Source organism: Podarcis muralis, chromosome 2 (assembly GCF_964188315.1).
Source record: "Podarcis muralis chromosome 2, rPodMur119.hap1.1, whole genome shotgun sequence".
NCBI lineage: Eukaryota > Metazoa > Chordata > Lepidosauria > Squamata > Lacertidae > Podarcis > Podarcis muralis.
The window spans coordinates 114,587,326-114,600,677 of NC_135656.1; the positions used below are offsets into that span (position 1 = coordinate 114,587,326).

General features: G+C 44.9%; 2 protein-coding genes and 1 non-coding gene across 3 annotated transcripts in view; 1 reads left to right on the forward strand and 2 right to left on the reverse strand.

Moving 5' to 3' along the window:
- Positions 1-13,352, reverse strand: part of LOC114592429 (tripartite motif-containing protein 10-like) — a 647,260-nt gene that overhangs the window by 125,421 nt on the left and 508,487 nt on the right. The gene's annotated exons all lie outside the window — the stretch shown is intronic.
- TRNAI-AAU (transfer RNA isoleucine (anticodon AAU)) lies at positions 6,302-6,369 on the reverse strand. The gene has a single exon. It is a non-coding gene; the product is annotated as a tRNA-Ile (tRNA).
- The window catches only part of LOC114592137 (uncharacterized), a 61,523-nt gene continuing 54,913 nt past the window's right edge, over positions 6,743-13,352 (forward strand). Inside the window, 2 exon segments of the mRNA XM_077923031.1 lie at positions 6,743-6,890; positions 10,326-10,706. Coding sequence (XP_077779157.1) covers positions 10,536-10,706 — 171 coding nt within the window. The 5' untranslated portion in view covers positions 6,743-6,890; positions 10,326-10,535.

Here is a 13,352-nt window from a genome sequence, read left to right on the forward strand (position 1 = left end):
ATGGGAGCCATTTTTTCACAAAAATAGCTCAGAAACAGCAATTTTGAGATTTTGCCCCAAAAGCTCAAGAATTTTTCAGTTCATATTTCCACTGTTTGGAATATGGCAACTCTAGCCAGGAGGGCAGGCATTTGTGCAACACCCCACTTCCCCCAGCCCTCCATAAGTCACCACTGCCTTAACCTATTTGCTTTTGCATTTGGAAAACCTCGGTTATTATCACCAGTGAACCCATATTTTAAAAATCAATACTGTTTTTGTGAAATAATACTGCTTTTTTATTTCTTTAACTGGAGAAAGAAGAAAAGGATAGTTTACTATTAAAGAGGAAGCCCAACTCAAAATGTTATTCCAGAATCACTTAGAAGCTTAACATTTTATAAGCTAAAATTTAAGTGGTATCCAACACCTGCCAAATTAAAGAAAAATATATCATATGCTACACTTATATACTACACTTGGATCTGAACTTGCTAATTTGACCTAAAATGGTATTTCAGGAATTTTTCATGATGAGGATTTGGAAACCAGTGACTGCACATCTGATCACAACCAGACTTAGTACAACATTCTGGATAGCTTATACAGTATATGCCAGATCTATTCATAGAATCATAGAGTTGGAAGAGACCACAAGGGCCATCGAGTCCAACCCCCTGCCAAGCAGGAAACACCATCAGAGCACTCCTGACATATGGTTGTCAAGCCTCTGCTTAAAGACCTCCAAAGAAGGAGACTCCACCACACTCCTTGGCAGCAAATTCCACTGTCGAACAGCTCTTACTGTCAGGAAGTTCTTCCTAATGTTTAGGTGGAATCTTCTTTCTTGTAGTTTGGATCCATTGCTCCGTGTCCGCTTCTCTGGAGCAGCAGAAAACAACCTTTCTCCCTCCTCTATGTGACATCCTTTTATATATTTGAACATGGCTATCATATCACCCCTTAACCTCCTCTTCTCCAGGCTAAACATGCCCAGCTCCCTTAGCCGTTACTCATGAGGCATCATTTCCAGACCTTTGACCATTTTGGTTGCCCTCCTCTGGACTCGTTCCAGTTTGTCAGTGTCCTTCTTGAACTGTGGTGCCCAGAACTGGACACAGTACTCCAGGTGAGGTCTGACCAGAGCAGAATACAGTGGCACTATTACTTCCCTTGATCTAGATGCTATATTCCTATTGAAGCAGCCCAGAATTGCATTGGCTTTTTTAGCTGCCGCGTCACACTGTTGGCTCATGTCAAGTTTGTGGTCAACCAAGACTCCTAGATCCTTTTCACATGTACTGCTCTCAAGCCAGGTGTCCCCCATTTTGTATTTGTGCCTCTCATTTTTTTTGCCCAAGTGCAATACTTTACATTTCTCCCTGTTAAAATTCATCTTGTTTGTTTTTGCCCAGTTCTCTAAACTGTCAAGGTCGTTTTGAAGTGTGATCCTGTCCTCTGGGGTGTTAGCCACCCCTCCCAGTTTGGTGTCATCTGCAAATTTGATCAGGATGCCCTTGAGTCCATCATCCAAGTTGTTGATAAAGATCTTGAATAAGACCGGGCCCAAGACAGAACCCTGTGGCACCCCACTAGTCACTCTTCTCCAGGATGAAGAGGAACCATTGATGAGCACCCTTTGGGTTCTGTCAGTCAGCCAGTTACAAATCCACTGAGTGGTAGCATAGTCAAGACCGCATTTTACCAGCTTCTTTACAAGAATATCATGGGGCACCTTGTCAAATGCCTTGCTGAAATCAAGGTAGGCTACATCCACTGCGTTCCCTTCATCTACCAGGCTTGTAATTCTGTCAAAAAACGAGATCAGGTTAGTCTGACATGACTTATTTTTCAGAAATCCATGCTGACTATTGGTGATCACAGCATTCCTTTCTAGGTGCTCACAGACTGTTTGCTTAATGATCTGCTCCAGAATCTTCCCTGGTATTGATGTCAGACTGACTGGGCGGTAATTATTTGGGTCCTCACTTTCCCCCTTTTTGAAAATAGGGACAACATTTGCCCTCCTCCAATCTGCCGGGACTTCGCCTGCTTGGGTCCTGGTGCCAAATGCTGGTGCCAAATGCTGAAAGGGTGGCTCTAGGTCCAGGAAAATGAATTTTTATGGGTATGAACTAGGTACAAAGGGATGGAGGTTTGCTACCCCGAAGGCAACCAGTCACAGGTTCTGTTCAGCAGGAGTGCTGAATTATGTGAGCAAAATGGGTGGGCACGCATCCACAGAAATCCTGACATTCTCTCAGAGGTTTCTATTGACTCTGATGGAGAGGAAGAGTTAGCACCCACATCTGCTGGGGAGCCAGACCATGATCAGGCATCTCCTAAGGCAGTAAAGCAAGAGGCAAAGAGTGAGCCCACAACTCCCAAAGGCAAGCCTGTGGGACACAGAAGACGCATTAAATCAGAGGGAGAGCCTTCTGAGGTTGAGGACACACAGGCTGCACCCAGTACATCTGGGTCAGAGGGGGCATCTGAAGTAGCGCTAAGATAATCTGCTCGCGCCACAAAAAGAAAACCTCCCGAAAGTTTTTCACCCACTAGTGTGTGGATTGCTTTGGCTCAATGTGAGCCAGAGAGCTTTGAGGAAGTCTTGCAATTACCTCAGGAAGAGGCCAATAAGTGGCATGAGGCAATGGAAAAGGAGTTAAACTCTATGAGGTCCCTAGGATTGTTCTCCACCATGACACTGCCAGAAGGAAAACAGGCAGTGAGCTGTCATTGGGTGTACAGGGTCAAGCCCTCATTGACTGGACAGCTACAGTACAAAGCGAGACTGGTAGCGAGAGATTTCACACAGAGGAAAGGGTTGCATTATATGGAGATGTATGCACCAACTTCCAGAAGTGAAACACTACGCATGCTGTTAGCAATTGCTGCCCAGAGAGGTTTAGAGGTCTATCACTTTGATGTGGATGTTGCTTATTTGAACTCAGATCTAAAGGAGGATTTGTACATGTTACCTCCTCCAGGGGTCGAAGGCAAAAAACCAAATCAAGTGTGGAAACTACACAAGTCCATCTGTGGCCTAAAGCAGTTGGCCAGAAATTGGAACATGTGCCTGAATGATGCTTTGGAAAGCATGGGTTTCCAGAAGATTCTTGCAGACAGCTGCCTGTACCTTAAAGGGTGTGTAGAGAAACAGGAGCTGGTTTTGGTGTTCGTTGATGACATCATCCACCTGGCAATGACTCAGAAACAAGTGCAAGAGTTTGCCAAGGAGCTTGGAAGTCACTTTCAGCTCAAGAACTTAGGACCAGTAAAAATGTACCTAGGTGTCCAGATTGATAGAACCATAGACGGCAGTTTCTTACTCAGTCAGAAAGGCAAAATTGAGCAGTTACTTGAGAAGTTACAAATGTCGGAGAGTGCAGGTGTTAGAACACCCATGGAGACGAACTTTGTGAAATACAGTTCGAGGAAAGATCTGAGTTTGAGAAACCCGAAGTCTTTCAGTCAGCTCTAGGGAGTCTGCTATATCTTTCCCAATGGAACAGACCAAATATAGCCTTTGCTATAAACCTGCTCAGCAGAGAGGCTACAAAGTCGAGTGTAACTGCCTGGAATGGTGTCAAAAGAGTGATAAGGTATCTGCAAGGTACCAAAGATTTCTGTCTCAAGCTGTCAACTGAGGGTGAGGCAGAGTAGAAGAATAAAAGATGCTGTGTCAGAGCTTTACTGCCGTGCTAATAAATCCTTACACACTGGCATACCACTGCTGATAAAACTCTGCTGTAGCCGGGAGAAGCGGAATGACTCAGCACTGCACAGCAGGAGCGTGCTGGACACCATTGCATTTCCAAGGGAAGATGGGCCCAACAGTCAAAACAGACAAGTCAGTTCCCAGTTTCACTCAGCAGGTGACTGGTAACACTTCACAGAACTTTGCTCCCGGTCCATTATACTGTATGTAACATTATACTGTATGCAACATTATAGTCTGTGTGTGAATTTTGATGATATTCAAAGTAACAGAGTAGCTTATAGCTAAGAAGCTAAATAGCTGTTCTAGGTGATAGTTCCTTTTTACAGACTACAATGTCCAGACTCTTGATATTCAAAAGAACTTTACTTTCATAAATATATAACTGAGAAGAATATATTTACAATCTCATGCTTATTCAAACACGGGCATGTTCTCCCTTGAATTGTCTTACAGTTTCTTACGAAAGGTTTTTACTTTCACCTCAGCAGTAATTGTTTTTGAACAGGTTTCTCCTTATTAGCATTTAGTGATCTTCCACTGTTTCACTTCAGACAGATCACACTGACACACAATAGTATCCTGAGACATCTCTCTCAGCAGCAATTCTCCCTCATGCACAGAGAGAGAAAAGAACAGAAAAGCAGTTAAAAACAACAGTTACTGGAATAACAGTCTCAACAGAATGGAATGCCTCCCTCATGTGACACACAGTCAGCCAATCACATCCAAGTGTCACAAGGAAACTCCATCTTAAAACATTCTCATTTATGGAAATTAAACCATCATCCTTAGCACTTTCCCCAGACTTAGAGAAACCAGCGAGCCTTAAAACTAGGAGAGCAAAAAGCTCAAAGCATTTAGCGGCACCCATAGAGGAGATGATGATGATGATAGTTCCATTGATTTCAGTGAGCTTATTCTGAATAAAACAACCCATTGCTTTGTAGACCTCAGATCTCCAGAGGAGGAAATAAGGGGATTTGTGTCAGGGAACAGCTTCCAAACCCTGCTGCCAATGCATTCTCCTCCTAGCTACACTTGCTGCAAAATAATTCAGTGGGGCCTATTCACAGTTCATTGTCTTCTGGATCAGTGCCTTAATCCTTTGTAGATTCTGTATATCACAGAATAGTCATTGAGGTGTCCCCAGATGTTGTTGTCCAGCTCCCATCAGCTTCAGCCAGCAGGGATGACCAGTCAAGGATGATGGAAGCTGTAATCTGGACCTCACCACCTGGACTATGCTGCCCTATATCCTTCCCATTGAAACAAATGTGAAAATAAATTTTAGACACTATATATTTGTTCTGGTCTGGTGCATGCAATGTCTTTTGTTTTGCAGCTGTGTGAGTTGTGCTCCTATCGCATTGTGGTGGCCATTGGCTATAAACAATAAAACTAACTGATTGATTAAACTGCGAAAATAAGTAATAAAATAATAAAAGGTTGCAGTTTTTTGGTCCTCACTCGAAAAAGGTGTTTGTGTGTCCCCTTGAGCTTTTGGTTTTTTGGGGGGTGAGGTGGGGGAGGAGTATGAAGGCCAAAACCCCTCCCCTCCTCTGCTGAATGGAGGCAGGAGAGGAAGAAGAAGAAGAGTTTGGATTTGATATCCCGCCTTTAACTCCCTTTAAGGAGTCTCAAAGCGGCTAATATTCTCCTTTCCCTTCTTCCCCCACAACAAACACTCTGTGAGGTGCGTGAGGCTGAGAGACTTCAAAGAAGTGTGACTGGCCCAAGGTCACCCAGCAGCTGCATGTGGAGGAGCGGAGACGCGAACCTGGTTCACCAGAATACGAGACTACCGCTCTTAACCACTACACCACACTGGCTCTCCAGAGGCCAGAGACCAGAGGCAGCAAAGGAAAAAGCAGGGAAAGACAGACCATCCAAGTGCCACTATATTCCAGGCATGTCCCTGATTTAGAGAAGCCGTCCCGGTTTCTGATTTGATCCCAGAATGTCCCGCTTCTCCTTAGGATGTCCCTTTTATCATTGGAGAAATGGAGTTATCTGACCCCCGAGCCATCTGAAGGCAATCCCGTATAGGGACATTTTAAAATGTTTTATGTTTTTATATATGTTGGAAGCTGCCCATAGTGCTAGGGCAACCTGATAAGATGTGTGAGTTATAAATAGTAAAATAATCATCATAGAACGGGATGTCCCTATCAGAGAAATGATAGAGGGTATGGAAAGATAACAGAGCCTGATCCTGGCATCTGTTGCTGGAGCTAAGTGATTGCATGAGCTGGGAGCGGGACTGCCTCCTCCAGCCAGGCATTTGGGCTGCAGAGTGGCATCGTCCCAGCTTCATGAAATGTTATTTCAGGAATATTTCCTGATGGGGATTTGGAAATCAGTGACTGAACACCTGATCACAAGGAGACTTAATAGTGCAACACCCTGGATAGTTTATAAGATGCCAGATATATTCCAATGATGTAATAAATTTTGATGTGAGATACAGCTTTCTATAAAAAAGCCCCACTTATTAGAGAAGAAAACGAAGGGGTATAGAAGGGGGAAAGTGTGTGTGTGTTTAACCATTGGAATACTGTGCACACGATTTTAAGGTAACATTACACTTTATTTCCACTTTCTCTCACGTGGGGCTTGAACCCACAACCATGAGATTATTCATCTCACGCTCTACCGACTGAGCTAGGACAGCTCAGCGACTTGTGGGCGCAGGGACACCGATGGTGGAGTGTGAAGACCCCTAGAGAAGGGTGCAAAGACTTGTTCCCTGCTGCTCTTCCAGGGCTAGGAATGGACCAGATCTCATAAAGGGACCGCTGACCGTTAGGTCCAGTCGCGGACGACACTGTGGTTGCGGCGCACCGGATCTCATAGGGTTAATCGATTTGCCCCGACATCTAAGAGCGGAACCTCCAGGATCAGAAGCAGCGGGCTGCAAATACGAGGGCAGGGGAAGCAGCAGGGCGGTCTCGCAGCCCTCGCCTTGCAAGGGGGCGCATCCAGCCTCGCAGCCTCCCAGGGCCCAACCCACAGCCAGCGAGCTCCGATGCCCAAAGAGGCAGGAAACGGGGCCAGCCAGGGGGACTCGAGAGCGGCTGCACTTTCCTGTCCCCCGCCGAGGAGAGCGGAGGAGCAGCGGCCCGCGGCCTGGCGAGTTTCCCCGGAGAGGAGCCGGATTCCTGTGCAGGGACGGAGCTAGGAGTCCGAGGTGCATGAGGCGGGGGGGGGGGGAGGAGGAGGAGAGCACGCGCGCCTGGCAGGATCAGGCCCCGAGCCCAGCCAGAGGCTGCACGGTGCCCCCCAACCGGGCAGGAAGGGGAAGGGGCGCAGCTGAGGGGCAGGGCATCTGCAGGAGGGCTTCAGACCATATTTTCCGCTCTCCTCTTTTACCATCAATAAAAGGTTCTTTAATTCCTCCTCACTTTCTGCCGTCAAGGTTATGTCACCTGCATATCTGAGGTTGTTGATATTTCTTCCGGCAATCTTAATTCCAGTTTCGGATTCATCCAGCCCAGCCTTTTGCATGATGTATTCTGCATATGTTAAATAAGCAGGGAGACAATATACAGCCCTCTTAGCCACCACCATCACCGCATCTTGTGGCAATGATGTCTATCTGATTCATTTAGCAAGGAAATGGCTTCTTTTGCCTACCCCAAATCAAGGTACACTGTGCCTAGACATGGAGGCACTGTTGATCTGTCATAGCTAATAAAACAGCTAATAGATCTTTTCCCCGGAGAACGCATCTGATCTTTTCCCAAGCTATCAAAGCTTGTGACCTCTTGTGTCTGCATGTAAATAAGTGAGAGAGCCTTAAGCTTGTTTCGTTAAAGGTTTTATCTTCCTCCTTCCCCAGTAATACAGCTGAGTTTTCAGATGAAGGCTGAGGGTTGAAGTGGGTGACAGTTTTGAGAATGCAGAGGAAAGGAGGATTCTTAAGAAGTGTGGCATATGGAAATGAATTAATGATAATAAAAACATTGAAGACAGTATTGTTAAAGACTGAGGAAGGCGAAATTGAAATTAGCTATTCATGTTCAGATTATTACTCCTTTCATTTCTATACTGCTTCATATTTTTAAGGAAAAAAATATCAAAGTAATTAGAGAGAAATCTCGTTGCAGTTTGTGTCCATAGGATGTTGAGAACATTAACTCTGTAGATCCAGGAGTTCTCTCCTCCTGATAGTCCCAGATCTGATTTTTCGTTCTGATAAAGGAAGAGGAACGAAACATTTATGGGCTTAAAGCTGCATTGATTCTGGAGGCCACATTCCAGTGAGCTTTGTGGCCAATGTATGCACATGCATGCGCACACAGAAAAGAGAAGCAGACCATAAAGTCACATGCACACACGCCAGAGGTGCTGCCCACACTCACCAGACATGCCATCTAGCATACATACAAGTCTTGCAAACACAAACAACATGTTTAGACCTTCCAACCCCAGTGCTGAGGTGGAGGAGAAATAAGAGCACAAGAAGACTCTGCTGAATTAGCAGTGAGATCTGTGGAAAAAAGACCCTTCAGATTGTTTTTTAGAAATCCTCTTTAAAGAGCAGCCAGAGGGATCATTTATTTCCAGATCAGGGCTTTTACCCCATTTCAGCACTGTGCTGGTTTGTGCTGAAATTGGAGTTGAAAAGATCTCTCTAAGGGCCCTTAGGCATCTTTCTCTCCAGGACAGACAGAGATCTTCTTCTTTTTTTCCATAAATTTATATTCATATTTGCACATATATACAGGAAAAACATAAACAAAAAATCCACCACATACCTTATACAAATTATATCCACTTCACAAATCATAAATAAAATACATAACTGAGTTAGTCTCAACTGAGCCTTGGACTTCCCTCCACTCCTTTGGTAAGTATCGAATAAATTATATAGTCACGTACTTTTTAACTCTTTTACATAGGCCTTTCCCGCTGTTAGAGTTATTTCAACCCCGCCAGTGTCACCTGAGCTTTAGATTCCATATACATTAAATATTTCTTCCAATTGTCATGAAATTTCTGTTCATCTTGGTCCCTTAATCTTCCTGATATTCTATCAAGCTCAGCATAGTTTATCATTTTAACCTGCCACTCACTTATGTTGGGTATTACTTCTAATTTCCAATTTTGTGCTAACATAGTTCTTGCAGCTGTCGTGGCATATAGAAACAATATCTTATCTTCTTTTTTTATTTCTTTACCGACCATTCCTAACAAAAAAGCTTCTGGCTTTTTGGGAAATGTATATTTCAGGATTTTTTAAAGTTCATTATAGACCAATTCCCAAAAGCCTCTCACTTTGCAACATGACCACCACATATGGTAGAGGTCACCTTCTACCTCTCTACATTTCCAGCATCTTTTTTCCTTCAACTTATAAATCTTCGCTAATTTCACTGGTGTATGGTACCACCTGTAGATCATTTTCCACAGGTTTTCCTTTAGTGCCGTGCATGCCGTAAATCTCATATTCTTGTTCCATAGTTCCAACCACCTCTCAAAGTCGATGTTATATCCAATGTCTATCGCCCACTTAGTCATGGCCTCATTCACCTCCTCATCTTTTGTATACCACTCCAGCAAAATATCATACATCCTTGACAGTGTTTTGTTCTTACCTTCTATAACCTCCACATTAAATTTAGATTTTTTATCTTCAAATCCTACTTTATTTTTGTCTTCTTTTAGCAGGTCATTTACTTGGTGGTATTGCAACCACCCAGTAAATAGATTTTTGATCTCTTCATATGGTCTAAGTTTAATCCCTTGATCTGTCTTCCAAATTAGTTCTTCATAGGTGGCATTTTTCCCTTCCATTATTTTTTTTTTATAGTTAACACCTCTATTGGTGAAATCCACCAAGGTGTCTTCCTTTCCAATATATTTTTTCCAATATATTTTAGATCTTCATCCTATGATCAGATCAGGAGATGGAAAAGGCAGGGACTAGCAGGACACACCCTGAGGCTTGGCAAGACATATGCAGCCAATGGACTGCCAGTTAGAATGTCTTCAGTCAAGAGAGTTTGTGACCATCAAATTTAAAATATTTTGGAGTGAGTTCTTTGATTTTGTTGGTCAATATTCCTTTTGTCAGTTTCTTGGGCTGTGCAGATACCATACATTTAAAGCACGTGGCTTCCCCCAGAGAACCACGGGACCTGTAGTTTATTGCTAGAGTTCTCAACACCCCTAACAAACTGCAGCTGGCAGGATTTCTTGGGTGAAGTCATGTACTTTAAATGTTAGCTGGGTCTGTTGCAGCCTTAATCATATACAAAGATCTGTTGCTGCCTTTCCAACATGCTAGAAGCTGCAGCCAGGATCAGCATTCCCTGTCCACTGAACATGCTCAGTCCTCTCACTGGGTTGTTTTTGGATTTCCTTCCACTGCCTTGGTTTCCCCCCCCCCCCCAAATATTATTTGTACTTCCATAAACCTTGATGTTTCCCCCAGTCTTTGGATAACTTCCCCTCGTCCCTGGGAGGAGCTGTTTGGGTGACATGATGATTGTTATTCACAGCCTGAACATCAGAAATAGAAAGAGTAATAATATATTTCAAAAACTGGCAAATGGTTAAAAAATGTGCTTTTGTTTTTATTCTTGGGTTTTATTTTACTTTGTGTTTATTTCTTTTCCAGGAGGGTGACGTAAAAATTGAAGAGCCGGGACCCAGGAGACCCATTCAAAGGGAGAGACTGGAGTGCAAAGGAAAGAAACCTCCTGCCGGCCAAGTTGGGACCATCAGGGATCTTCTGCCTCGGGCAGATTTATGTCAGATTAAGCAGGAGGAAGAGGAGGGCCAGTCGCAGCAACACTGGGAGGCCCAGAAGCAGGATTTCCTGAAGACGATGCAGCCCCCTCGTTCAGGGTGCGAAACCCCACAGGCTCCCAGTCCTCCCCACTCCGGGGATGGTGTCCTCTCCTTCAGGGGAGCTGCAGATGCCAGTCGGTGGCCCAGTGGGAGAGCAGGGGGGACAGACCAGACCCTGCTCCCAGACACTGAGGGGCTTCTGGGAAAGGTAAGTGCCCTCCTCTCACCTGGGTTTCCAGGACCTGGAGGTCACAGGTCCAGTGCCTCTAGACATGGAGGTTCTGTTTAGCTATGGTGGTGAATATTCCTCCTCCCTGCACTTCCACTCTAATCCACTTTAAAAAGGCTTGCTAGACCAAACTTTCTTACACATGGGAGGTTTGCGATCATGTCTCCTGATGTTGTTACTTTAATAAAGCAACCACAGGGGACTCGGAATTTCATCAGAGCAGAAGCTATGTCAGAAGAGGGGTCCTTCCACCAACCCCCTTTTTCCTCCTTTAAATTTCCTCCATTTCCCCACTGGGGTAGAAATCTTGGCACGACTTGCAGCCTCAGCACAGCCATGTGCAGTGCAAATAGAATAAGACTGGCCTACCTTGCAAGGTTGTTGCAAGATCTATTAAGATAATGGCCAGGTTCAGATGACTGAATCACAGCCTGAAAAGCTGGGTTAAAAATAGGAACAGTTTGTAATGCATTGCTGCAGCAAAGTTATGCTAAAGCCTAAGTTGACCCAAGTTTAAAACAAAAAACTATAGCCGCCACCACAGTCTCCTGGCCCCCACAACCAGAATGCATCACTCCAGGAAGGACTCCCACCCAACGTTTAGTGAGAGAGGGGAAAAGAAAAGGACTCTGCATGGGTAGTTGCACAACTTTACCAGCTGTGGTCCTGCACTGGCAGCGAGGCTAACAAACAGGGGAGCTGGGAATGTGCTGGTCCCATATCTCCCTGCATCTGCCTCCTGACCTAATTGTCCCAGCTTACCTCATGATTGGGCCGGCCCTGATGGGGAACTGTGATGAAGCCATAACTAACAAACTTTCCATTTTGCTCAAACCAGGAAACTACGGCTGCCAGCTTTGGAATAAGCTGGGATATTAAGCTAACTTCAAACTGTGTAGGAATGAATCCACGACAGACGAGAGAGGCAGGTGTAACATGAGGCGTCTGCCAGGGCGGACCCCGTGAGCCTCTTTTATTGAATATTACAAACATTGCCACAGGTGGGCCTGTGGCTGATTGGTTGATGCATACACAAAGAAACTTGTTGCTGATTGGTTAACATAAGTACAAGGCGGGGATTACATGTGAGAGGTGGGAATTACATATGATCATTTATCACTAATAGATTAAAGGCTGAGAAACGGAGCTGGAACTAGACAGGCATGAAGCCTCCTAATTAAATTATAACAAGAGATTGATATGGCATAAAACAATTACTAATGATTGATCATAACATGAAAGAATACAATAATCAAGTTCTGTAGATGTGGTCAGCTAGGCATGAAGAGCAGGTCATGTTGTTTTCCATGAACTTAGGATGACTGAACAAGGAAGGAATGTCTTGTTGTTTGGAACAGGTTTGCACAGTGTGTGCAGAAGCAGGGAAAAGATTATAAGCAAGACTTCCCAGAATGCAAGAGAAAAGGAGCAAGGCTTCCCCATAATGCAACAGTTATGGGCAGAAGGAAAACTTCCCTTTAAAACTGTGCAGGAAACTCTGATCAGTGGCTTCGTGGTTTGACTGATCCCACTGAAAGCAGTAAAAATAGGAAGCCCTGTTGCGTTCAAAGGGGTTGTTTGGACAGAGTCTCTGATCAGCATGCCTAGCAGGACAGGCTTAAAAAGGTAAAGGGACCCCTGACCATTAGGTCCAGTCGTGACCGACTCTGGGGTTGTGGCGCTCATCTCGCTTTACTGGCCGAGGGTGCCGGCGTACAGCTTCCGGGTCATATGGCCAGCATGACTAAGCTGCTTCTTGCGAACCAGAGCGGTGCATGGAAACGCCGTTTACCTTCCTGCCGGAGCTGTACCTATTTATCTACTTGCACTTTGACGTGCTTTCGAACTGCTAGGTTGGCAGGAGCAGGGACCAAGCAATGGGAGCTCACCCCGTCTCGGGGATTTGAACTGCCAGCCTTCTCATCGGCAAGTCCTAGGCTCTGTGGTTTAACTCACAGCGCCACTCGTGTCCCAGGACAGGCTTAGGAATATTATTATTATTATTATTATTATTATTATTACTTGCATCCTCCCTATCTGACTGGGTTGCCTCAGCCCATCTAGGTAGCTTCCAACAAAATAAAAACCATCAAAAATTTCCTTGTAAAAGGCTGCCTTCAGAAGTCTTCCATTTCGTAGAAATGGCCTTCAGTTTTAAAGAATTGCCCTCTTTAAGGAATCACGTGGTGTAAACATGTATGTTGTCCTCTACGTCCAAACACACACAGACACACACATAGTAGGAACAAGCAGTGCTTTAAAGTGCTTATCTTGCAAACTTGCCATCTAAGTTGTTTACTCCTGACCAAAGCTCCTGTTTCCCAAAAGGACAGGAGAGGGAGCAGAGGAGGAAATGGATGGGTTTGAAGGCTCTTTCCCTCAGCTGCCTCTCTCCCTTGAGGAACAAGAGAAAAGGGTGTTTGCAGGGCAGGAGGACAGAGGAGGAGACAGCGAGGGCAGAGGGAGCAGTGGGCGGATCCACTGCCTCTCCCAGGGGGTCCAGATGCAAGCAAGGGGTTTCCTTCTTCTCCATGCAAGGGCCACCCATGTATTCAGAGCAGTCCTTTGCAAATTAACTCTTAAGTTCTATGGGATCTACTCTCAGGCTACTATTGTGCATACCAT